At 42.1% G+C, this 25,283-nt stretch overlaps 1 protein-coding gene across 1 annotated transcript in view; it reads left to right on the top strand.

The window, feature by feature from the left end:
* Nucleotides 1-25,283, top strand: part of STK39 (serine/threonine kinase 39) — a 205,771-nt gene that overhangs the window by 149,490 nt on the left and 30,998 nt on the right. Inside the window, exons 15-16 of the mRNA XM_074967495.1 lie at nucleotides 2,174-2,226; nucleotides 4,295-4,363. Of these exons, the coding sequence (XP_074823596.1) occupies nucleotides 2,174-2,226; nucleotides 4,295-4,363 (122 nt within the window). The remainder of the gene's footprint in view (nucleotides 1-2,173; nucleotides 2,227-4,294; nucleotides 4,364-25,283) is intronic.

Genomic DNA, 25,283 nt, shown 5'->3' with positions numbered 1-25,283 from the left:
TGTTCTGAAAAGGCTCATTGCCACTGTAAGAATGCTTGCTACCCAAAACCTAGCACTGCATGGCATTTCAGATCAGCTGTATGTGCCAAACAATGGAAGCTTCCTTAAAACTGTGGAGCTGATGGCTGAGTTTGATGCGTACTCCAGGAGCATCTAAGAAGAGTCACCACCCAAGAAATGTACACGCACCACTACCTTGGAAAAACCATTCAAAATGAGATCATACAGTTACTGGCAACAAAAGTCAAACAGAAGATTGTGGCAGATCTGAAGTCAGCAAGATATTGCTCTGTTATTCTGGACTGCACACCTGACATCAGCCATACGAAACAAATGACTTTAATGGTGCGTTTTGTAACAACAACAGAACCTAGTGAAAATGTCCCTGCAATGGTGACTGTCGGAGAGCATTTTCTAGAATTTATTGACATTGATGGTAGTGCAGGAGCTGGTATGACAAATGTGCTTCTTAAAAAGCTGGAAGATACAGGAATAGCGATAACTGACATGAGAGGTCAGGGCTATGATAATGGTGCCAACATGAGAGGAAAGAACAGAGGAGTGCAGACACGGATCCGAGAGTTAAGCCCTCGAGCTTTTTTTGTCCCATGCAGTTCTCATTCGTTGAACTTGGTGGTCAGTGATGCAGCATCAGGATGTTCCGCAGTGGTGCTGCAGGAAGCGGTGGCCAGCACGTCCCTGCGGCCCGCGCCACTTCCTGAAGCACCCATTGGCTGGGAACAGCAAACCGTGGCCACTGGGAGCTGCAGGTGGCCATGCCTGCGGACGGTCAATGTAAACAAACTGTCTTGTGGCCCATCAGCAGATTACCCTGACAGGCCGACCACCACTGTTATAGAGTAACTCTGTTCATTCACACAGAGATTTTCTGTGACATTCCTTTCTTATATACAGTTTTATTTGCCAAAGTGTCTTGCAACAGAAAATGTATACAACAATACCTTTGTCTTTAAAGTAGACAGACAAATAAATGACATAGGGGATTGTGGTGTGACTGGAACAGTTGGCACTGGGAAAACACAATTGTAGCTTCTTCTTTAGTTAATAGAAACAAAGACTTCTTTAACCTGTTATAATGGCCTGTTGCATTAGCCAATATATTAGTAAAGGTAATTTTGCATTTCATAAGTAATACATAGGAAACAGTTTGTTTTAATATCATTTTTAAATGTTCATTGCTCTAGCCTTTTTATTAAAAAGCTTATTGTTAACTGTTTCTGTACTGCTTTTTTTAAAACTAAGTATTGCTATATAAATTGTTAAACCAAAAATGAGCCGCCTTATTGGGTTGCTGATAGTTTTGAATTCCCAAGACTTCCATGTTTTGTACTGTTTCTCATTAACTGTCAAGCAAGGAGAGGAAAAACAAAAGAAACCATTTTTCTTGCTCTGTATTTCTGTCCTCAATGGTAGGTGGGTGGTAGAGAGATGATTTGCTTCTAATGTTATAGTACATGATGCTGGGAGAGTTCTGTCTTTCAAAACATTGCTTTATTATGTTTTTTATTTCACTTGAAAACTAACATTATTAGGGTTATATATAGAGTCTGATGTTTGTTTTGTATTAGTTTTCTAGGTTTATTCTAGCATGTGGGTCCCTAAAATTTTCTGGCTGTAAATGGTGTGGCCAAGATTGTTTGTTTGTTTTTAAAAAAAAAAAAATCTAAATATAATCCACCATACTCAGCAAGATATTCTTGTTTCATTGTACAGAGTTTTAAGATTTTGTACATCAAGTACTGAAAATATGAAGTACCATACTGAAATACTGCAGCAATGATTATCCCAATAACTTTTTAAAGTATGGGCTGTTCCTGTACTAGAGGACTGGTGCTGGGTTCCTGCCCCTGCCCCTCTCCCCCCAAAATAATAATAGTTTGTTTTACTGAATCGGATGCCACTACTTTTTTTTATACTTAAAATACATAATTCTGTTGGTTGCTCTTATAAGACCAGTATTGTTAAATTTCCCTGGGATTTTCACCTTATTTATGTCTGCTTGTATTTTATACTCCAGTTGGGTAACAGTAGACCATAAAACTGTAAAATGCTTGTTATATGTAACAGCAACATATTTATAAAGTTAAATGCACTTGTAGTGAAGCACAGCTTATTCAAACTTATTTTAATGTTTGCACTGAATGTTTTTTAGGAATTCTAGAAAGGAACTTAATGACATACGATTTGAGTTTACTCCAGGCAGAGGTAAGACCACTTTTAATTAAAATAATTATTTTAGTGCTCAAAAGGGTATTTCAAAATTGATTACTGATTATGGTTAATATAAATTACCACTCTGAAGTGTTTCCTACTATGCAAAGGTTTTATATTACACTATTTAAACCAAACAAAAATAGTGCAGAATATGTAAATTCTAGTGACAAGGTTATATCTTGTACAGTATAATAGATACAGGATAGACTTTTTGTTTCACTTTTTAATCTAGTGAAATATGCAGTATATAGAAAGGACGCTTTGCAAGGTGACATAAGAGTTACGCCATAAAAATGCACATGTTGTAACAATAAGCTGATCATTGTATGCGTGATGGAAAATAGAGTAAGGTATCCTTGAAAGCACATGTGGTTATAGTCTGAAATACTACTCTGAAAATGGCATTGTGGGGCTCCACATATGAGTCTCTTTTTGCTTCCATATAAAACTTGCTCAGTTTTACAAGTGAGAAGTATTTGCCAATTCTGCAAACTCCATCTTTATCTGAAAGTTAGCTGTATTTCTGGTTTGTGTATCATCACTAATAATTAAGTCATTGTAACTGGAACTTTAGAATCCAGCTCACTTTTCCAGCTGTATTTGCTTTCTATTGCTAATAGCTGTAAGAAGCCATAAAACTGTATTTTTGCAGATATTATTGGTTAAAACACATAGCTGATAGGTTGAGTAAGAAGATACTGTTCACTTAGCCAGCATTTGGGCTATAACTGTACTTCAAATTTCACTGCAACAGAGTGTTCTACATTGAATAAATACTAAGAGTGCTGCTGCCTAGAAAGTAATCTAAATTGGAAGGGAAATTTGATTATTTAAAAAAGATGTATCTTTCTTGGAGATAGGAAGGGGTGTGTATTTTCTTTTGGGTAAAATATACCCATAGTGTTGTTGGGGTATATAGAGCTATATGCTCTCCTCTCGTATTAATGTAATTTATTTATACAGTGGGATTTTTGCAATCACTTGTTTTTAATATAAGTACACAAATTGCCCCTATACTGGCAATCATTAAGGAGATCAGCCTCTAGATGATCCTCCAAACAGATCTTCATCTATCTGGATTTCTTACTGATTGTGGGGATAAAAAGAGAGAGAACAAGGGCTGACCAGGAGACAGTGCGCTGTTCTGACAGACAGGTAAACACCATGATACATGCTTTTGTGACCTCCAGGCTGTATTACTGCAACTCTCTCTAAGCCTGGGAATGAGTACACAAACCATGGAAAATGTCCAAACGATCACAAATATAGTAGCCTGCTTACTTAAAAACACCATTAGGCTGGATCCCATCACCCCAGGGTTCTGGTCAGTGATCTGACCTCCCATTTACGGACAACATTGAGAACAAGGTAGTAGGTCTAATCTTCAATGCTCTGCAGGATTGGGGATTGAGCTATTTTAGGCACGGTCTCTCTCCTTCCTTAGCCCTGGCTTTCTACAACAATTGCGTCCTTCATGAATGAAGGAGCTATACACAGAATAAGACATGAGAGTTGAAGACTGTGCTCTTAGCGTCTACTCCACAGCTATGGAACTCCCTGATCAGAATTACCTTGAAAATTGCAACCTTAAAATCCAAATGAAAGGGCCCATCTCTTCAATGTAGCTCTTCCTTCATAACAATAATAAAGCAAGCTAAACAAGAGAACTTAGCACAATTACCTTTTCTGCCTTGGGAGGAAGAGAGTGAGAATCACACAGCAACAAATCCCTATCTTATTTTCTTGTAAGGTGCTCTGCTATTACAGTGAGTGCAGTATAAAATATCTAGTTAAGTAATTGCCAAAACCAGGCAATGATCTTTAAGGGCTTCATGAAGATTCAAAATGTTATCTTGTTTCTTGCTGTGCGGAATATGATGGGCTAATAATGAATGGGAAATTGTGGTACCTTTTTTTATCTTTTTCTAATAAAGACAGTTTTGAATTCAGGCACACTTAGCTGGGTGTTTGAAGCTGAAATATATTTTCTTAAATTGCATTGGATTATTGATTTTTATTTTATGGCCACTAATACGTATTCATGTCACCTTTTGGACAGACACGGCAGATGGCGTTTCTCAAGAGCTGTTCTCTGCAGGCCTGGTTGATGGTCACGATGTTGTTATAGGTAAATTACACTTAGTTTGCAATTATGCTCTTGCTACAACTTGTGCTAAATGGATGTGCTTCTGCATCTTTTTATATAAAATGCATTCTCTACTTTGCTTTCCTTTTCATATATGCACAAGAGAGCCAGCAGTCCACTTTGATATAAATCCTTCCATTCTCTCTGGAAGTCAGAACTCCTACTAATTTTAACATAGGTTTTGATTTCACCAGGCTGTCTCTCCTGCTGTTTTCCAAGCAGTAAGGGGGCTAATTCCAATTTTTGTTCAACAGAAAATTGACTTTTGAATTAGCTAGTTAGGATTTATGGATGAGATTTTTCAAAAGGGCTCAGCCTTTGCCTAATTCTGCTTCCATAGAAGTCCATAGTAAATCTCCCATTGAATTCATGGAGAGAGAGAGCTGGGGGGCGGGGGGGGGGAATTAGAGCGGTCCTGAAAGCTTTTGAAAATCCCACCTGATGTCTTCAAGCAATTTCTAGTGAACAGGGAGAATCTCAAAGTGGTTAATTGCCCTAAGGTCTTTAGTGATTGCTTCTAAAATACTTGGCAAAGAAAAACATGATTGGCTAGGAAAGTCTTTTTTTTTCTCTGCAACTTGGCTCCTCAAAAATTGGGTGCAAGAGTCCAGTAGCTTCCTCTTTTTACCAGAATAAAGGAATTGTTGAAGAGCACAACAAAGGACACTTGTGACTGGAACATCATTAACAAATATTAGTGGCTTACCTCTCACGTGATCTATATTTGGTACTGGTAACACTAACACTATGTAGAATTGAATTACTGCACCAGTGTAAGAATCAAAGCAGTCAACGAACATCCACACCCATCACATATTGGTTCAGATGAGTAGCTTGTCCAGTTTACCTAATGGGTTCAACTCCTGATCCTTGCATTGCTGTCCTTCCTCACCACTTTGGTCCACTTAGTTGGATCCCTGTACCCTCAATGATCCAGTTTCCTACATCTAAGTATGAAAAAGTTCTGCTTGAGGGTTTTTTGCCTCATCACATACCTAAAAGAGGTTACTCAGATACTTTATCAAAATCTAACTCGCTAAAGTATTTTAGGAAGGAAACTGATTTCCAATGCTATTGTATAAACAAAGTCCATGTTTGTTTTGCCGGGACTGGGAAGCTAAAAAAGAAGCCATACCCGCTTTACATATAAACAGACAATTTCAGTCTCCACAGCTGTCAACCAGGAGTATGATTCCTGTCTGACTCAGTCCCCAAATGCAGCTGCCACTCCCTGTTCCTTCTCTCACAGGCAGAGTCACCCAGCTCTTTTCCCAATTTTTCTCACAGCAGAAGTGGGAGGTTGCCAGAATTGCAGCCATTCCTCTCTGCATACAAAGTCTCAAGCTTAATATTTCAGCTTGCTCCCATGAAAAAGAATCCCTCACCTTCTAGCCCTCCCCTTTGCTTTAGAGATGGCATATGCATGGGATGGAGAAAACTGTACAGATCTTGGGGGGACAGGAAGGAGTATTTGAAATTCAGTCCTGAGATGGAATCCTCAAGTGAAAGAATCCATTGGGCGAGAGGGGCGGTAACCTTCAAAAAGCAGTGATAAGATGGAATACATGGAGGCAAAAAAGGAATCCTAAAGAAGTGTTTTGACCTCTAAAAGTATGGCCTGTGACAAGCTATATAACAGACTAGGAAGACATGAGGGAGAGAAGATCATCTATAAACTCCCCAAGGCAAGAGAGAATGATGAGGGATGTGAATGAATTTGCTTACATTAGACATGAGTATGGTATATTGCGCACACAAAAAAAAAAGGTGAGTCAATCAACCAAAGTTTAGAATGATTATTTTGAAAGAGTGATGAATGAGGAGAACCCAGTGAATTCAGAATATGTAAGCTGAACTGGGGCGTGCTAGATTGTATACAGGAGGAAAAGGCTGCAGAGGCACTGTGGAAAATGGAAAAAGGAGAAAGTACCTGGGACAGATGAAGTAACTGGATGCAGTGAAGTCATTGGGAAGGGAAGGCTTCAAGTATCTTACAAGTTTGTTCAATTATACTCTTGAGAAAAAGAAAACATCAGATGAATGGTGTAAAAGGTTTGTGGGACTTACTTTTAAACATAGTGCACAGTGTAATATCTCTTCTGTCACCCAATTAATCTGACATCACAAGTCATGAAAGTATGGGAGAAGATTGACAAGCATCTGCATGGAGTGGTTGGAATTTAGAAGGGTCAATATTGATTCATGGTGGGAAGGAGCACAACTGATAACATATTTGTGCTATGAATCCTGATGGAGACATTTAGAGAAAAGAGTTGGCAACTGGGTATGATGTTTGTGGACCTGGAGAAGGTGTACTATCATGTACCAAGAGAAGTAGTTTGGTGAAGTTAGCATTCTGACACATCTCTTATTGGCCATGTCCATCTTATCCACTATATGCATAATGGAATGACCGTTGTAATCACAACTAAATGGGGGTACAATAAAGAACTTCCTGTAAATGTTGGCCTGCATCGGGGCAGCATTTGAGCCCCTTTTTTCCGTTGTCATGGATGTGATAAGTGAGACTATATGAAGGGAACCTTCTTGTAACATGCTGTTCGCTGATGAGTTAGTGACATATGCGGAAGATTGTGAGACCCTGCAAGCCAACTTTGAACAATGGTAACATAGTTTTGAGCAGGCTGGTCTTAGATCGCCAAGCCTGTGATCACTCGCCATATCACAGGCAGAGAGCCGAGAAGAATGAAAGAATTTAAATACCTAGGCAACCAGTGGTTGCTGACTGTGTTTCCCTCCTGAGAGATGCCTGGCATCATACTAAAGCTGCTTGGTGCAAATGGCAGGAGCTGACCCCACTTCTCTATGACAAAAAGATACCAGTGAAGTTCAAAGATGGAGTCTATAAAACTGCAATTTGACCCATATAATATAAGGAACAAAGACTTGGCCAGCCACAAGAAAGGAGGTATGCTCTCCACCACAGAAATGAAGATGTTGAGGTAGTCAAATGGTTGTTCACCCTGTGATAGGAAACAAAATGAGGTTGTAAGGGGCCTAAAGTGGGTTGCTCCAATTAAAGAAAAGTTGAGGGAGGCTAGGCTACATTGGTGTAAGCATATTCAGTGGAGACCAGAGAGCTGTATTAGTAGAATGACTTTTGCAATGATGGTGGACAGAAGACAATCAAAGGGGGAGACCAAAGACTTGGTATATGGACTGGATAATTAGCAGATCTCAGAGATCAATCTGCATGACAGCCTGGCATCAGGGCTGGTGCAACCACTAGGCCAACTAGGCGGTTGCCTAGGGCGCCAAGTGGTTGGGGGCGACCAAAAGCGTGCTCCGGGGAGGCGGTGGAGCGGAGGTGAGCTGGGGCAGGGGGTCGCGGGGAGGGCCGCCTGCAGCAAGTAACCGGGGGGGGGGGGCAGCGCTGCGCAGGGGAACTGCTCCCCGCCCCAGCTCACCTCTGCTCCGCCTCCTCCCCTGAGCACGCTGCCCCGCTCTGCTTCTCTCCCTACCAGGCTTGCGGCGCCAAACAGCTGATTGGCACCACAAGCCTGGGAGGTGGGAGAAGTGGAGCAGTGGTGGCGTGCTCGGGGAGGAGGCGGAGCAGAGGTGAGCTGGGGTGGGGAGCTGCCGCACGGCTCCCTGGGCCGAGGGGAGGGGGGGCGGCGGCAGGGAGCTGCCGCACAGCTCCCCGGGCCGAGGGGAGGAAGGGAGGGAGCGAGCAGCAGCACGGCTCCCCGGGCCGAGGGGAGGGAGTGAAGGAGGGGTCGGCAGGGAGTTGCCACACGGCTCCCCAGGCTGAGAGGGGGAGGACGGTGGCAGGGAGCTGCTGGGGGGGGGGGCGTGCCTCAGGGCGGAGAGGGGGGTGGGGAGCTGCTGCAGGGCTGGTGGGAGGGTGGCGCAAGGTGGAAGTTTCGCCTAGGGCGCGAAACATCCTTGCACCTGCCCTGCCTGGCATACAATCACGAGTTGTGGAAGAAGGCTATAACCCCAAACAGGGAAGTGGCAAGGAAGAAGAGCCTTGAGGTGAATTGCACGGTGGATGGTGAGGAGAGTCAGGTTACTGAGAGAAGGGAAAGCATGGTGGGATATAGGGAGCAGGGGGTATTTCTAGGTTTGGAAGGTCAGTTCTGCTATGGCAGAATTCCAGAAGGTGCAGGACTGGTAGATGTAGTGAGGGAATGGCGATATCGAGCAGCTGCAGGAAGCCATTCTTGCTCAATCTGCTTCCAAGGAGGGACCCTTGGAGGTCTGAATTATCAGTAAGATCATACTTGCACCTGAGTAAGCTGGAAGCTGACTTCTCTTACCTGGTGTGCTGTCTGCACTCACTGGTGCTCCTTTTCTTGGATCTCAGCAACACAGACTAAATTTAGGCCTCCAAATCCCTGAAAACTGGAGCCTGAGGTACCTCAGGGGCTGCTAGGATGGGACTTGTGCCCCTGAACAAACACTAAATTAACATCTTTAAATATTCAATCAACTTGTTACATTTTGGATAAATAGAGATATTATCTAGGTAGTCAGTAATAAAAGTAGATTATCATGTTTTAATCCTTATTTTGGACTGCACCAAAGAGTTTGGTATTTTTAATACATTGGGGATTTTGATCTTTATTGTTCTCCCTATCTATATGACTGTTTCTTGGTATACCATAGTCTGTCTCACATTGGAGGGGATAGCCATTTGTGTAGCTGTTGGACATTTCATGACTGTACTAAAATCCTGTATGATTTCATTCATTCCAATAATTCCAAGTAACAGTATGTCTGAATGGTAAAACTAAAGCAAGTCCTTACCTTGAATCCTGCAGATGGTGATCTTTGCACTACATTTTTTTTTTATTTTGCATGTAGTATTTCATAATGTCTCCTCCTTTGTGCAGCATTTTAATGTTCCAAAAATTTGTAGACAGAACAATATTCTTCTGGAATGTGGCTTACTATTTTCATATCTCACTGATGCACACACATCCTGCAAACATTCTGCACAAAAATATAAAAATTAAATTTGAGTTAGATTAAGGTCCATTTACCTCCTCCAAAAATAACCGAACACTTTTTCTGTAGACAACTTTAACACACTGTTAGGTGCCAAGCAGACATTAGGTAATCCGATTTTCTAGAGCCTTGTGCGGATACAAAATTTGTATCGCATTCGATCTGCAAACATGGTCTGTGAATATCTGCATTCTCGGATGCGGATATGCACATATATAAAGCAGATATCTGCAGATTTGTAGGGCTCTAGATATAAAATTTTGAATCCACATCAATCTGCAAACATGGTCCTCGGGTATCCGGATGTGGATATCCACAGATTTGCAGGGCTCTGCAAATTTTCATGTCACTGAGATTTTATAACATGGGGGAAAAGTCCTGTAAATAATGATGGTAGATGGAAAAGAACAGTGGATGTTATGCCCATTACTAGAAGCAGTAGAGAACATAATACGGGATCCAGAGAAACTTGGACTTCGGGTTTCATGCCCAGATCTTATGTATATTTCAATCCATACTATAGCCATGCTTTAAAGGGATTGTCCAGTCTTGTCCAAAAAATATAGACAGGAGCACAAACTGAGTGTTGTGCTTGTACACCTGAATAATAGATTTACCACGGATCTTTTAAATGTCATACCTTCTGTAAGAAAATAAAAGTGTTAAATCATTTGAACAGGAGATTGAAAAATTGATTTCCCACAGTAGGTTAAAAGAAATTAAGCAAAACTTGTTCCACTAACTTGAATACAGTTACTTGAGGAATTAATTTAACCCATTTGGGTTTTAAAAACAGAAGCTAAAATACTGAGGAGAAGATGGCCCTCAATGTGTAAATCTGCTTAGGAAGCTCATTTGTTGTGCATGTCTTGATATTGCCTTGATTACTTAAAAATAAAAAGTTTAAAATCTTCCTCGGGGGGGTGGGGTGTGTGTGTGTGTGTGTGTGTGTGTGTGTGTGTGTGTGTGTGGAGGGCTATGGCAGGGATATTAGTTCAGTTAACCTTGCTTCAGCAGAGGACCTGATTCCATTAGCTTCCAGATTGAATGCGGGTGATAAATTGCATTTCACTTTTTAGCTGAAGCATGCACAAATTCAAGTTCTGTGAAAGCCTTGTGAAACTTGATTTTTTCATAGCTCCTTTTTATAAATCTGAGGAGCTGTAGAGATGGAAAGTCAGGGACACCTGTGATTAGTGTCAGGATAGACAGTTTCTTGGCATAACCTGTTCCTGAAGGATTGTTGGAACTGTGCTCATCAAAGATTGTCGCAGAAAGCGTGGCAACTGCACGTGAGTAAAAGCTGTTACTGGGGTTCATTTGGCATGTAACCTTTCACAACATTTGCTGTTAACTCTCAACATGTTTCACCTCCTGAATGCTACTGGATTTGCTTCAGTTAACATGGGCTTCAGAAGAAGATTTGAACTGAGATAAGAGTGTCAAGGATAAAATATGCTGTACTGGCAATAGGAGGAGAAGAGCAGACCCCAGTGGCTGAGAAAGAGGAGCCACCTGCCCCCAAGGCTTGGAGGCTCACAATACCACACCTAAGAGAAGGAGATGTAAGGTGGTGGAGAGTAGCACGGAGGCACCCATCTGCTGACCTGACATCTTGGGAAGTGTGCTGCCTGCTCGGAGCCCTCATCCAAGACATCACAGAGTGGTTGCTGAGGCTCACTGGACCTCTGACCACTACCCCATGATGTTCAACCACATGGGCACTAAGGATACTGCCTGGTATGACCCAAAGCAGAGGAGTAGGATGAGATTAAGGGCCCAGGCAAGAACATGCATCCTAGAGATGAATGCATGGCTGTGCAGTGGATATTGACAGAAGGCTTTGGCTTCCTAGACTATGGGCTGCTGTTCCAGGAAAGAAGATTACTGGGAAGAGATGAGGCCCACCTGACCAGGAAGGGAAAGAGCACTGTCAGACACTGGCTCACCAACCTAATGAGGAGGGATTTAAATTAGTTCAAAGGGGGCAGCTGACAAAAGCCTATGGGTAAGTATGAAAAAGGTGACCTTAGAGGGCTAGATGTTGGGATGGGCGGGGGAGGAGAGGAATGGAAAATTACAGTAGGGTCATAGGAGCATCAAGAGAGAAGACAGTGGGGGAATGTGCACAACATATTAAATGTCTATACACAAAAGCAAGGAGTATGGGGGATAAACAGGAAGAACTAGAAGTATTAGTACATAAGCTAAATTATGACTTGGCATCAGAGAGACTTAGTAAAATGACTGGAATATTGGCATAGTTTGAGGAAGGAAAAGTAGCAAAAAAGGAGGTGTTGTATTATACATAAAGAATATATACACTTGTTCTTTGAGTGATGCTCCCATGTGTATTCCACACATGGGCACATATACGTGCCCATGTGTATTCCACACATGGGCACGTATATGTGCCATGCACCTGAGTCCAGAGATTGTAGGCTAAGACCATCCGCTTGAGAAACATTGCACCATCAGCCTCTGCTCAAGCAGCAGAGGGTTAACAGGTCTCAATTTTCAGCCCTCGCTACTACTGTGACCTCTACCTGTTCCTAGTCAAGAACCACCCACTGTTACTGATGCGAACCACTTCTGTCTCTCCCCAATCTTTGGGGGAATCTCTCACTTTTTGCCTACTAGTGGGACTCTGTCATGACAGACAGTTGGGTTTTAGAAATTATCAACCGTGATTACTCCATTGAATTTCTCTCCCTTCCTCCCCACAAACCTCCTTCCCTCTTCGTCTTCAGGGACGACTCACAAGGAGATTCTTTGTCAGGAGGTAGATTCTCTCTTCAGGGACCAATAGAACAAGGGCCACCTCAGTTTCAAGGGAAAGGGTTCTATTCCCCATACTTCTTAATCATCCCCCAAAATGGAGAATGGAGACCCATTCTAGACCTTCATCAGTTGAACATCTTTATTTGAAAGTCAAAATTCAGAAAGTCAAAATATACTAGCATCAATAATTCCATCCCTAAAGGAGGGAATATAGTTCACGCCTCTCAACATGGATGCCTCTTTTTGTGTAAAAAAGAAAAGGAGTACTTGTGGCACCTTAGAGACTCACAAATTTATTTGAGTATAAGCAGTGAGCTGTAGCTCACGAAAGCTTATGCTCAAATACATTTGTTAGTCTCTAAGGTGCCACAAGTACTACTTTCCTTTTTGCAAATACAGACTAACATGGCTGCTACTCTGAAACCTGTCTTTTTGTGTAGACATTCATCTATCCCATTAAAAGTTTCTCTGGTTCCTGGAAGGTCAGGAACACTATCAGTTCAAAGCCCTTCCCTTTGGACTCGCCACAGCACGCAGGATATTCATAAGGGTTTTCTCTGTGGTGGCAAACCAAATGAGATGTCCTGACTGCAGAATTTTGCCATATTTGGACAATTGGTTCCTAGTAGGTCTCCAGCCACAAGGTTAGATCAGTGACTTTGTTCCTGCTCTATCTTCTAGCAGCACTGTGTGTCTGTGTTAATAAATAAAAGTCCATTTTGACGCCCCACACAGACAAACTTTACTGGAGCAATGCTGGACTTAGTTTCAGCAAGAACTTTTTTCTCCCCACAGAAAGATTTCAGTGGGAAGCCTGATAACACAGGCTACTTGCAGACCAAAGACTATAGTCAAAATATGCCTTTCTCTACTAGGCCATATGTCTTCATGTACTTATGTGACACCATTCACCAGACTTCATCTGTACTGCCTGCAGGCCTTTCTCTGGTCCAGGCAAAGACCATATGTCATTACTTATCTTACCTGGTGGTTGAACCCAAAACAAGTGCGAGTAGGAGTCACCTTCAGCACTCCCACCCCCAGTTCCACCACCACAAAAGATGCATCCCTTCTGGGTTGGGGCACTCACCTGAATGATCACACTGTACAGGGCACTTGGACTCCATGGGATGCCAAACTGCACGTGAACCTGCTAGAACTGAGTGTGGTCCACCTGGCCAGCAGGGTCTTTCTCCTCCTTATAGTCATTCTATATCCAAGTAATATTGGACAACATCACTGTATTCTTTATATAAACAAGCAGGGTGGAGCAAGATCCTTTCCCCTTTGCCTGGAAGCAGTCAGGCTTCAGAATTAGTGCATCAGAAACCACATCACTGTCGTAGCCACATGCCTACCAAGTATTCAGTATTCTTTAGCAGGCAACCTAGTTAGGCACTTCTGTGCAGATCACAAGTGGGAAATACACAGTTCTGTCCTGAGCAAGATGTTCACTCTATGCGGAACACCTCAATGGGATCTCTTTGCATCCCAAACAAATAGGAAGTTTTCCCTGTACCTCTCCAGAGCAGCTATGCGCCACGACTCCCAGGGTGACACTTTCCTGTTGACATGGACAGACCAACTGCAATATGTCTTTCCACCCATTCTCCTGCTACCACAGGTCTTGAGAAAGATTTGTCGTGACTGGGCCAGAGTCATTCTCATAGCACCCAGCGGGCCCAGACAATTTTGGTTCCCAAAACGTTTGAGAATGTCAGCCCATCCTCCTCTCAGGGTCCGTCCCTTCTTAGATCACCTAACTCAGGAAGACTGCAAAATGAGACACTCCAGTTCAGATTCACTTCACCTGATGGCCTGGCATTTGGATGGGCATCAGATCTAGAATGCTCATGTTCAGAGGCCATTCAAGCCATTCTTACTCAACGTAAGAAAGATTCAATTAGGAACTGCTACCTAACTAAATGGAAACATTTTTCTACCTGGGCACAGTGCAATCAGTCTTCTTCAGAGTGAAAATATCCCAGTCAATTTAGATTATGTCCTGTCATTGAAGAACTCGGGTCTTTTCATTAGCTCATTGCTGGTCTATCTTGCAGTAATCAGTGCATTCTTCCCTCTAGTAGACCGGGTTATGTGTTTACTCACCCAACTCAGAAATCAGAGTTAGGAGCAAGATGTAGGGCCAAGGTAGAGAACAGTGGTATGTTACCGATTCTGTACAATAGAGACTTTCAAAAAGGACTAGATCAAAGCTCACTAACAAACTGTTAATGCATGCCAGCAGGATTCACTCAGTCTGCAGCAGGTTAGTGTGGGGTAGATTCACACCCCAGCTTGCCGCAAACTAAATGGTTGTGTAGAAGAGCCTTAAGTGATTAAAGCTTGCCATATGCCATTCAACTGATTTAGCTTGGACACCAAGCAATCTTGCTACTTGGATCTATTTAGCCGAACTAAACTTTTAAGCTATTGGCTTGACAATGGTCAAGCAGGTCAAACGAGTAAGCTTTGTGGCAGTTTAGCTACAAAATAGCAACTCAGTTCAGAAATATGTTTGGCACAGTTTGTCAATCTATAGTCCCCTCCATCTATTATTGTGGTTAAAAAGATAGTAAATTCCAAGCTTTGCATATCCTACACATTCTTTTTTTTTTTAAAGGGAATGTTTTGTCTTATATGAAGCCAATGGAAGTATATATTTCTGCAACAGCTCAAAGATGTACTACTTTATGTGCTAAAGACTAGGTTCAATTAAATCCCACGAAGTCAAGATACTCTTATAGTTATTAACGTGTTCCTTTCCGCCAAGGGCTTGGTGATGAGGTATACAATTGTGCATCAGTGTGTTAATGACATGATTCTTTTGTGTTCAGAAACGATTGCCAAGAGACCTCCATATAGATTTTGAACAACATAGAGGATGGGATAGAGTCTGATACATATCAGATATTTTGATGCACTTGTTCACTACCACTGCTTTGACTCCTATTTTCCAGATATTATAATCCGAACCAAGCAACATCACTTAGTCACCAGAGCAACAACTTTTTGTTCAATAGTATCAAAAATTTCTTGCTGAGAAGTCTACTATGTCGAAAAGAGCTAACTGAGTAATACGTAGATGATAATTGGAATGGGTAACACTAAACATTTCTTTATCTACATCTGTTACATTCTCTTTTAAGAAGTTTGAAGCCATTTGGAGAGTATTGTTTGAATCTCATTTCTACACCTGCCCTTTCATTAATACTAACTTAAAATATCACAGTTTGGCTTGATTTCTTTTTTACTTGGGTGCTGATTCACATTCAGCAAAGGTGGTAAGGACTACTGCAATAAGTAGGTGGGGTTGAAAGGCTCACATCTGTAGTAAAAGATTGTTGAATTCAAAGACAAGTGTGCTGGCCACACCAAAGAATGGGTGCTTGACCAACTTCACAGTGGCTTCACCATAAGGAATACCGAGCAATAAAGAATACTATTGATGGCTTTCTATTAACTATAGAATGCAGTGTCATATAAATTAGAAAATGAAAAGACTACTGGTCTCCCCCGCCTCCTACTGATAAATTATTCCCTACAATATTTTACTGTTTATTTATGTATTTAATTTTATTTACTTTTGTCCAATCTAGTTTCAAATGTCTCACATGCTAGAGCTTCTGCCTCTTCCCTTTTGAATAGTTTTTGCATTTTTAGCATCAGAATTTGCCCTCCCTCCTTTGCTTACCTCCTTTTCCACTCACTTACTTCTGGTTAATAGTCCCTTATGCTCAGGTGAATTCCTCTTTCCCCTTTGTGTTTATTGCATCATTCAAGTATCTGAAGTTAGTGCTAGATAACATAAGACCTGGGGATTCAGGTGAGGTTGGTGGCAGCCATGACTACCCTCTGTCTTTGGTTTTTTGCTCTACTGTTATGCATTAAGGTCTAAAATGGAGGATAGTGCATATGACAGGCCAAGCACTGAGGCTGCTAGGCGCACCAGAGAACACCAAAGTGAAGCAGTGGCAGTAGTACTACCAACGCTCCATATAAAAAGAGAAAAAACTATCCCCATCTTTGCTCCAACTATCTCCATCCAACAGTTCTGTTACTTTCTTCTTCCAGGACTTAATGCTTCAGAGCTTGCAGCCTAAAATCTGATCAGCTTTATTTTTGTACCATATCATATTGCAAACTCTTATCTAACTAGTTGAGTGATCACCACAAGTTTCGCTCTTAGATTGGTTGCACTGAGACTATTTCATTCATTCATTTTGTTTGCAAGTCAGTCTTTTTGTGATACATCTGCCATACCACGAGCTATTTTTTGTCATGAATTTCTGTCCAGGGAATTGCTGTTAGTAAATGAATAATGGTTTTGCTTGTTTGTCTGGAGAGGTAAAAGCAGAAGTGTCCATGTTAATCCACATGTGATTTCCTTTTTTTTGGAAGAAGGAAAGGTTGTTAGTTTTGAGACACATAGACCACATGATGCATAAAGACTTTTTGTATAGTACTTTAGGCAGCTTGATTGCTCACTAGAATAATACGGCTCTGAAGGATATAAAAAGGTAGAGTCTTCTCTTCGTTCAAGAATCCTGTAGGGATTCATTTGTAACTTACCGTGTGATTATACTTGTCTGCTTCAACCAAAGGATCCAAAAGTGAAAGCTCAGTATGTTAACTTTTACTCTTCTTAACATCTTCCTATTACAGCATTTGAAGTTGTAGGCACAGGAAAATGTCATACAGTTCCTCGTGGCTTGCCCTTTTTGCTTTCATAGGTCTTTTTTTTCCCTTTGGCTTTGTTTATCCCCATCTTAATCTTTTTAAAAAAAATCTACTTATCAGCTGAACTTAGGCTAGAATTATGTGAACAAAAAGCATCACTATCACTGTTCTTTCTGTAACCAGAAAAGTGATTGTGCTGAAAGTAAGTGTATAACAGTTATTTATGAAAAGCTACAACATTTCTAGAAGTACAGAATTTGGTTAGCCCTACTTTCTGAAAGCCTGAAGCTTTACAGATTCTTCATTAATATCTTCAGTGCATCTCAAGTCCCTGCTAATTTTGGTAGTCTTGAGGACTTTGTAGAAGTTTTGTTTAAATTGTTTTTTTGTTTGTTTGTTTTTGTTCAAGCTTTATACTTGTATAGAGTAAAGCTGTAATATCAGTTCCATTCCTCAATTCTCCTGCCACTGTGTAGTACCTATCAAATATATAGACACGCCATAAGGATCCCAATGGCAGACCAAAGAAACTCCATCGGTAGAAAATTGGTTTTAATCTCTGTTTCTGGTTGGAACAGACTATTCTGGAGAGCAGTCTTATTTATCTCTCTCTCCTGACCCACAACTAATTTTACTTAAGCTATTTTATAGTAACTATGGTTCTCTCAACACAGTCATGTAACTCCCATTAGCTTTAATAAGATTATTGATAGACTAGCCCCTAAGGATTTTATAGATAACTAGGAGCTTAAATATTTCAACACATCCAGCTCATTTAGATCCTAACACACTGAAGGGTGACTCATAATGACTAGACTCTTGGGGATTCAGAGAGCATCAAATACACCCTTAGGTGGTCAAACCTTGCATCTAATTGCTCCTTCAAAGAAGAAAAATCTGTATATTACGCCTTTTTAATCACGTAAGCTGTGTATAAAATGTCTTTGATACTGAAGCATTTTATGTTCATTGAAATATGTTCTGCTGTATTAATTTCAAGGGTCAAAAGAGTTCAGGGTGTTAAACTCACTGTCCAACATAAAAACAGCAATATGGTGCATTCTGGAGGGGTTTCCTATGGAGACCCTAGCTTACTGAATTTCTTGGTAAACATGCAAAAGCATTTGTTCTAAAGTTGAAAGACAAGAAAGAACAAGAAATTAAAACAAGTGTTTATATTGAAACTGAAATTGAGTGATTAGGCAAAACAAAATTAAACCTTTAAAGCCAGTCTCCTATTTAGATATAAAATATTAGCCTCTTATTTTTAGAACAACCTTTCTGATGAAAAGGAAAGTGTTAATTTTACTGACAGTTCTGATGTGTAAAGGATATTCACTTTTTCTTTTTCTAACACAGACTGACCCAAGGTGAAGGAGAGAGGGGGATTGGAAAGCTGGGGGAGAATATGGCTTTTGGTGCTGTCTTTAGAACACTGGATGGCTGATCAGTCACAAATGGATACTTTGCCTGACAGGTCAACCACAGCACCTGTTGGGTGGACCCTGGTTCACATTCTAGTCAGGGATGTCATGTGGTTGGACCTTTTCTCGTTCGGTACAGCAGGATTATGGTCATCTCATCTCACTGTGCTGATGCAGTGCAGTTTGTTTCAGGGTTTGATGAAAAGTCAAGAAAATAAGAGGAAGGAAGGGGAGAAAGGAACATAAAACGAATGGAACAGAACAGGATCTGATGTGCCTTTACAGTACTGGCAATTAGGTATCCCCACTTATGGGCTGAGGACTGGATGTCAGGATGATAGGATTTTCAGGACTCACAAATGCAAAAAGTAAGTTCCTTGAACAAGAGCAAGCTTAATAGCCTTCTCTCAGGAAGAAAATCTTTCAGGCTCATTTTCTGCTCCTTCTGTCCTTGGGGTGAAGGCAAACAGGACGAGACCAGATGAGCTGGGATGTCAAGTGGGACGGAAGAGAGGAGCATTTTTTTTTTTTAAAGTCTCTTTTCAAGAAAGCCAGAAAGGGAAAAGTTGGCTGTTCATCCTCCTCATTTCGTCCACCCATTATGCCCAATCGCCGACCTACCAGGTTTGGTTCACTAACTTCTGGCTACGCGTTTCCTGCTTTTTAACCATCATCGTTTTAACACGGTCACGGCCAGGCTGTGGGCGACCAGACCAAGCAGTCAGAGCCAGGGACTGTGGTCGCAAATCAGGAGTCCGTTGGATTAGGATACCGGGGGTCAGAAGTAGGAGACAAACAGGAGGATTGTACCATGAATCAGACACCAGGAGTTGTGCCAGGCCAGGATGTCAGAAAACCAATCCAGGGGCGCAGGAGCAGGAAGCACAAGGCACACAGCCCAGAATACAGTGGAGCCCAGTAGTTCAGACAGCTTCTTGTTCCTGCTGCTGGCTTAAGTAGGGCCAGCATGCCCGTCAGCTGCTCTGGGACTCCACCAATGGGACTGCAGGGGCGGAGCCTCAAACTGGAGCTGGGATTCATAGTCCCAGGTACGCAAGTGTCAGCAGGCTGGAGCGTGGCTGCTCCTATAAACTCTGCAAACCCAGGTTTGAGACCCGTGTTCACAACAGACACAGTTCTTGAATCGTATTACTCGGCCCTTTTTGTTTGGGCTTATTCCCTTATTTTGTTTTGGTGTTCTTGCACATGTAATTATTAAACAGCTTGACCTATTTTCCGTGTTTAATTTCCAATCATGCAAGAAGTTACAGGCTATTGTGACATTTTATGAATTCGCAAATACCTCTTACATTTGAGCTTACAATTGGGGTAAATTTTTAGGTCCAGTAATCACAATATATGGTGCATGAAACAGGCATGTTTTAATATATCTGAAAAATAACTTTTTTATAAGTGCCCACCTTACTGAATTCTGATTGGTAGAAGCTGGGATACAAGGTGAGAAAAATAGTGCATCTGGCAGTAAGCACAGCTAGTATAATGGCTGTCATGGCAGAATTATAAGTATTAAATACATAAAACACAAGAAATTCTCAAAGTAAAAACATTAATCCATATACCATGTGTAAACATACTGCTATAGTTGTCCATATTTTACAGCCATTATCAAACAAATCACATTTTTAAACTATTCTAAAATATTAACGATGATTGCCTTAAAAATGCTCCTTATTTCAGGAGACAGTGGACCAGATTCTGATTTCAGCTCCTTCAGTGTAAATGAGGAGGAAGTCCACTGTCATCACTGGAGATCCTCTGGATTAAACTGGTGTAACTGAAATCAGAATGTGGCCATGTGTAAAAGAATATTAAGAATAAGGGAAGTGTTTATTTTATGCTAGGTCTGAGCAAAGGGCTCATTTTCCTCATAATAATGAAATAGCTCTCAGCTGTTGCATTAGTAGCAGGAATAGTTAGCAGCAAAGCAACTGGTGATTTTCTCTACACTATCTTAATTTCTGGCATGCATTCCCTGGTATTCACTTATCTGCCAGTGACTAGAATGTCAAAATAAGGGTTTGAAGTACAGTGATTTAAACTAAATTAAGGTATACATTATTGCAAACTGGCCCAGCTTGACATTTCGTTTTAGCAGTTTGGTCAGAACAAAATATGTAAGTGATAAAGAAAAGAACCAGAAAACAACCCTATAATCATGTAAAGCTAGGCCTCTGTCTTTTTTCTATGCTTATCTGTCTTCTCTCTAAGGTTATGGGTAGAAGGAATGTGAACTGTGTGTAACCTGTACTCCCCGTTTTGGGGAAAGAATTCCTTATACAGATAAGCCTCCATGTTCATACCTACCCCAGAACTTCAAACAGACTGGGTTAACTGGCTTGAACTGGAAGAGATATCACACTGTATGTTGAACCAGGCTATAAAAGCCCATCTCTGTTCTTTGTTCGGGGCTTCGCCATTTTCCTCTGTAAAGGAATTGGTGAGCCCTTCAGCTGTCGTACTTGCTAACATTAAAGTGCCTCACTTTATCAAAGAGCCAAGACTCTGTGTTTTGTTTGGCTAATACAGAAGTCCAGGGAAGGCTACCCTCCTAACCCTAGACGGGAGGGGAAACCTTTTTCCCTAACATAAGTCATAGCAAACTTTGGTAATTTCATGTCTTCATCAGATCTTTGCAGCTCTTCCAGTCCCAGTGCTGATGCGCATCCAAGAATCTGACCCAGCTTTATTATTACGAACCTACTGCATCAAACTCCTATAATCCAATTTTATGAAAGTATCTGTACAAGTGCTTACAGGATCTTGATGTTCCTCAAGCTGAAGGGCTTGGTGTAAAACTCTTGTCTGAAGACTATAACCCCTTTCTCTGCGCAATCCCTAACAAATGATATGTTCAACCTTGAGCCCTGTCTCAAGTTCTTTGTCTGGGTAATTCATATGCTGCTTTAATCACAGATTGATTACTTTACCTCAGCCTTGTCAAAATGCTACAGATATCAGTGTTTTACAATAGGTCTAAAATGTTGAGTGTGACCTACCTAGGAGCATAAGGCTCAGAAGTCCTTAAGAGTCATTAAGGTGTCTCTTTCAAACTGAGGGGCAAATCCTGAGGTTCTTAATCAGTTTTTCACTCAATCTTTACTTGGATAAACTGTCATGGAAGGCAATGGAAGTTTGATGGAGGAAATGCAATGGAACCATTGTCGTAAGAAGCTGAGTGCTTGTTTGAGTATCCAGATGTGAGCTGTGAAAGGCTTGTTCACAGTACCATGCTTGAAAAATGGTTCTGTGCCTCTTGCTAACTTCCATGATCTTTCTTAGTTCAACCACATTTGCTTTCAGAAATTCAACCTGGATTACCTCTAATAGTCTTCTTCTCAACTACAGTGTGAGAATTCTTGGGTTTGAATATATAATCATGGACAACGAAAAACTTGTTGAGACATTTCATTTCTGAAGTGTCTATTGGCATTCTCCACACTAAACCACACGTGTGCTCTTGATTCTGTTACAGAAAAAAATTTCTCTAGAAACTGCTTTGGTTACTTAGTTTTGTGGTTAATTTATTAACATCAGGTTCTGTAACCCTTGCTTTTAAACTTGCTGTGACTGTCTGGCTTTTCTCCTGAGATCAGATTTTTGTGTTTCAAATTATCTTCCTAAATCTGATTTTCTATTTTTCTAAAGTTTTTGGAAAAGTGGTAAATTGCTAGTTATGTGAATACCTTAATTTTAAATCAGTGAAAATAATTGTCACAATTTGAATCCGTTTGTCTTGCTTATAGTATGAGGAATGCATTGTTATAAATCACTGGCATCAGATATTACTTACTTAATCTTTAGGACATTTTGTTTTTGACCCCCTAACCAATACCATGATGCTGGAATTGCTTGAACATTAGGTATGGTTCTAGCACCAAAATTACTTCATGTCCACATTTGGTATAATGTTCCTCTTCAGTGGAATATACTCTGCTCTCAGTAGATGGAAAACTTTCTGGCAGCTGTTGCTTGCATATTACTTTGGTTCAATCCTGAGTTCGCTTCTTTCTGCCTGCTACCTCTGGGTATTAAGGAATTTGAGGACTACCATCTTTACATAATCTCTAGATTTTATACAGTTCAAGTGGGGATGAATATTTCAGAGGTTCCTATCTGTCAGAACTGTCTTTAAGCAATGCAAACATGGATTTGCAACCTTCCTACTACATAATGCTGGCAAGAATTCTTCATTTTTATCCCACAGTTTCCTGTTTATGAAGACTTATTGTCAATATCTCTTTCTAACAGAACCAGATTCAAACCTCCCCTTACAGTCTGCGACTAGGATGTGCACTTGGGTTATAGATTAAATGCTGAAACAATCTTTTGGAGACTTGGTATCTGTCCCCTCAACACCCCCTCCTCCCCCCCGCCCCCAAATGCCAATGAAATTAATGCTCTCTAAAAAATGCCAGCATTTTAAGGATTAAACATCATAGGCAAACATTTTTCATCCATACAATATCTCCAAAAATGCGAATTTTAATTTGATGATAATTGTGTTGAACTTTATTCACTTGTAAAAAAAAAAAAAAAAAAACTTGGAGTTGAGCATTTCAGTTGCTGGGACTGCTGCAGTCTTCCATGTATTGACTTCAGCTCATACAACATCTAGTTGCTCCTCTTAGGCTCCTTGGGGGAAAAAAAAACACTGTCACAAAGTCCACTCGCTCTTTGTCACACAGCACTCTGATTTTAGGATATTTATTACTTTTTTTCCCCCCACTGTTTAGCTGGACTGCTCCTCTATTTGTCTGAATTGACCTCAAAGCTTTCATGGGTCAGCTTCTCAAAACAAAACGTTGTGGCATCTAATGTGAAGCTGTCTACTTGTAGTGGCACAGTGTTCTAATCTCCTGCCAAATTTTGGGATAGATACATTGAGATATGCTTTAAAAACAAACTGAAAGGCCAGAAATGTAACTTTAAGGAAGGGACAGGGACCGCTAACAGGGAGTTTCAAAAGGGAGTTCTCCAGGTAAAGGAGGAACAAATATGGGACCCTTGGGGTAAGTGGCTGTCTGTAGTGTGTGTTTGTGTTAGGGGGTTACTTGCTGTGTGCTGAGCTTTGTTTGTTTTGACCATGTGCTGTGGCCGGCAGTTGGAAGCTGTGCGCTTCTAAACAAGGTTTGAAATCTAGAAGCCTCATTGGCTGAGCCTTAGTCGGGGGCGGGGCTATCAAGAAGGCCAGGGCTTTATAAAGCAGTGAGCAAGCAACCAGGGAGCTTTGCGACCAGGGACTGCTAACAGGGAGTTTCGAGAAGGAGTTGGGAAGGGGGCGAGTAGGGGTCAAAGTAAGTCTTGGGACTTACTGGTACGGGGCTGGGCTGGGGCTGGCTCTGGCCCCCGGAAGGGGCGGGGCCTCGGGTGGAAGGGGCGGGGCTGGGGGAGGTCAGAGCCAGCCCTGGCCCACCCTCCACCAGCAAGTGCCTCCTTCCCACTCCCCGGGGTAACAGCGGCAGCCAGGGCCTCTGGCAGCAGTTTAAAGGGCCCTGGATGGTAGCGGTGGCCGGAGCCCTGGGCCCTTTAAATCATCCCCGGAGCCCCACCGCCGCTTCCCCAGGGCTCCGGCAGCAGGGCTCCGGGGACGGGGCTCCAGCTGCCACTACCGCCCCGAGCCCTTTAAATCGTCCCTGGAGCCTGCCGGAGCCCTGGGGAAGCGGCGGCAAGGCTCCGGGGACGATTTAAAGGGCCCAGGGCTCGGCTGCCGCTACCGCCCTGGGCCCTTTAAATCACCACCCCAGCCCCGCTGCTGCTACCCCATGGCTCCGGCAGCGGGGCTCTGGCAGCAATTTAAAGGGCCAGGGGCTCCAGCTGCTGCTGGGAGCCCCAGGCGCTTTAAATTGCACCTGGGGAAGTTGATCCACCCCGGTACAGCGGACTGGCTCTTACTTTCACCTCTGGGGGTGAGGTACACTTGCCATTCCTTAAAACCTTTAAACTAAACTATAACCAAAACTTCTTGATTTAAACAAAAACCCTATCATTAACCTAGATAGCTGTAGGAGAAAATGCAGGCAGAAGCCCAGCAGCAGAGTGGGGGCTATACTGTTTATTGCACTCAGTGTAGCATGTATGATTACCTGCCCTGTGGGCGGGTGGCGTATGTGTGCATTCGGTGCGAGGAGCTCCTGGCCCTCAGAGACCGTGTACAGGCTTCGGAGGCCAGTGTGGTGGAACTGGAGGAGCTAAGGGAGGCAGAGAGGTATGTTGATGAGGCTTTCTGGGACACTGTAGATTTGTCCCATTTCCAGTCAGACACCCCCTGCACTGTTAAGGAGGATGAAAGACCCAGAGGAGGAGAGCAGTCAACGGGAACAGAGGGATACCTTCCCATAGTTGGGACCCTCCTTCCAGGTGAAGTTGGGGTATCCTCTCACTGAGGTTACCTCTCAGGGGGAGGGAACTCCAGTCATTAGGAAAAGGCAGGTGTTAGTAATGGAAGATTCAATCATTAGAAACCTAGATAGCCGGGTTTGTGATGACCAGGAGAACCATATGGTGACTTGCCTACCTGGTGCGAAGGTTGTGGATCTCTCGAGGCATCTAGATAGACTTATGTGTAGTGCTGGGGAGGAGCTGGTGGTCGTGGTACATGTAGGTACCAATGACATAGGGGAAGAGTGGGAGAGATGTCCTGGAGGCCAAATTTAGGCTGCTAGGAAAGAGACTGAAATCCAGGACCTCTATGGTGGCATTTTCAGAAATGCTTCCAGTTCCACGCACAGGGCCAGCTGGCAGGCAGAGCTTCAGAGTCTCAATGCGTAGATGAGACGATGGTGTAGAGAGAAGGGGTTTAGATTTATTAGGAACTGAGGAAACTTTGGGGATAGGGGGAGCCTATACAGGAAGGATGGGCTCCACCTAAACCAAAGTGGATCCAGAGGGCTGGCACTTAACATTAAAAAGGTTGCAGAGCAGTGTTTAAACTAAGAGATGGGGGAAAGCCGATTGCTGCAGAGGCACACGTAGATCGGACAGAGACTTCTCTTAGAGGAGAGTATTGATAGAGATTCTTTAGGTTT

Source organism: Natator depressus, chromosome 11 (assembly GCF_965152275.1).
Source record: "Natator depressus isolate rNatDep1 chromosome 11, rNatDep2.hap1, whole genome shotgun sequence".
Classification (NCBI taxonomy): Eukaryota; Metazoa; Chordata; order Testudines; family Cheloniidae; genus Natator; species Natator depressus.
The sequence above is the reverse complement of the archived record's forward strand: the minus strand, read 5'-3'. Positions and strand labels throughout refer to the sequence as shown.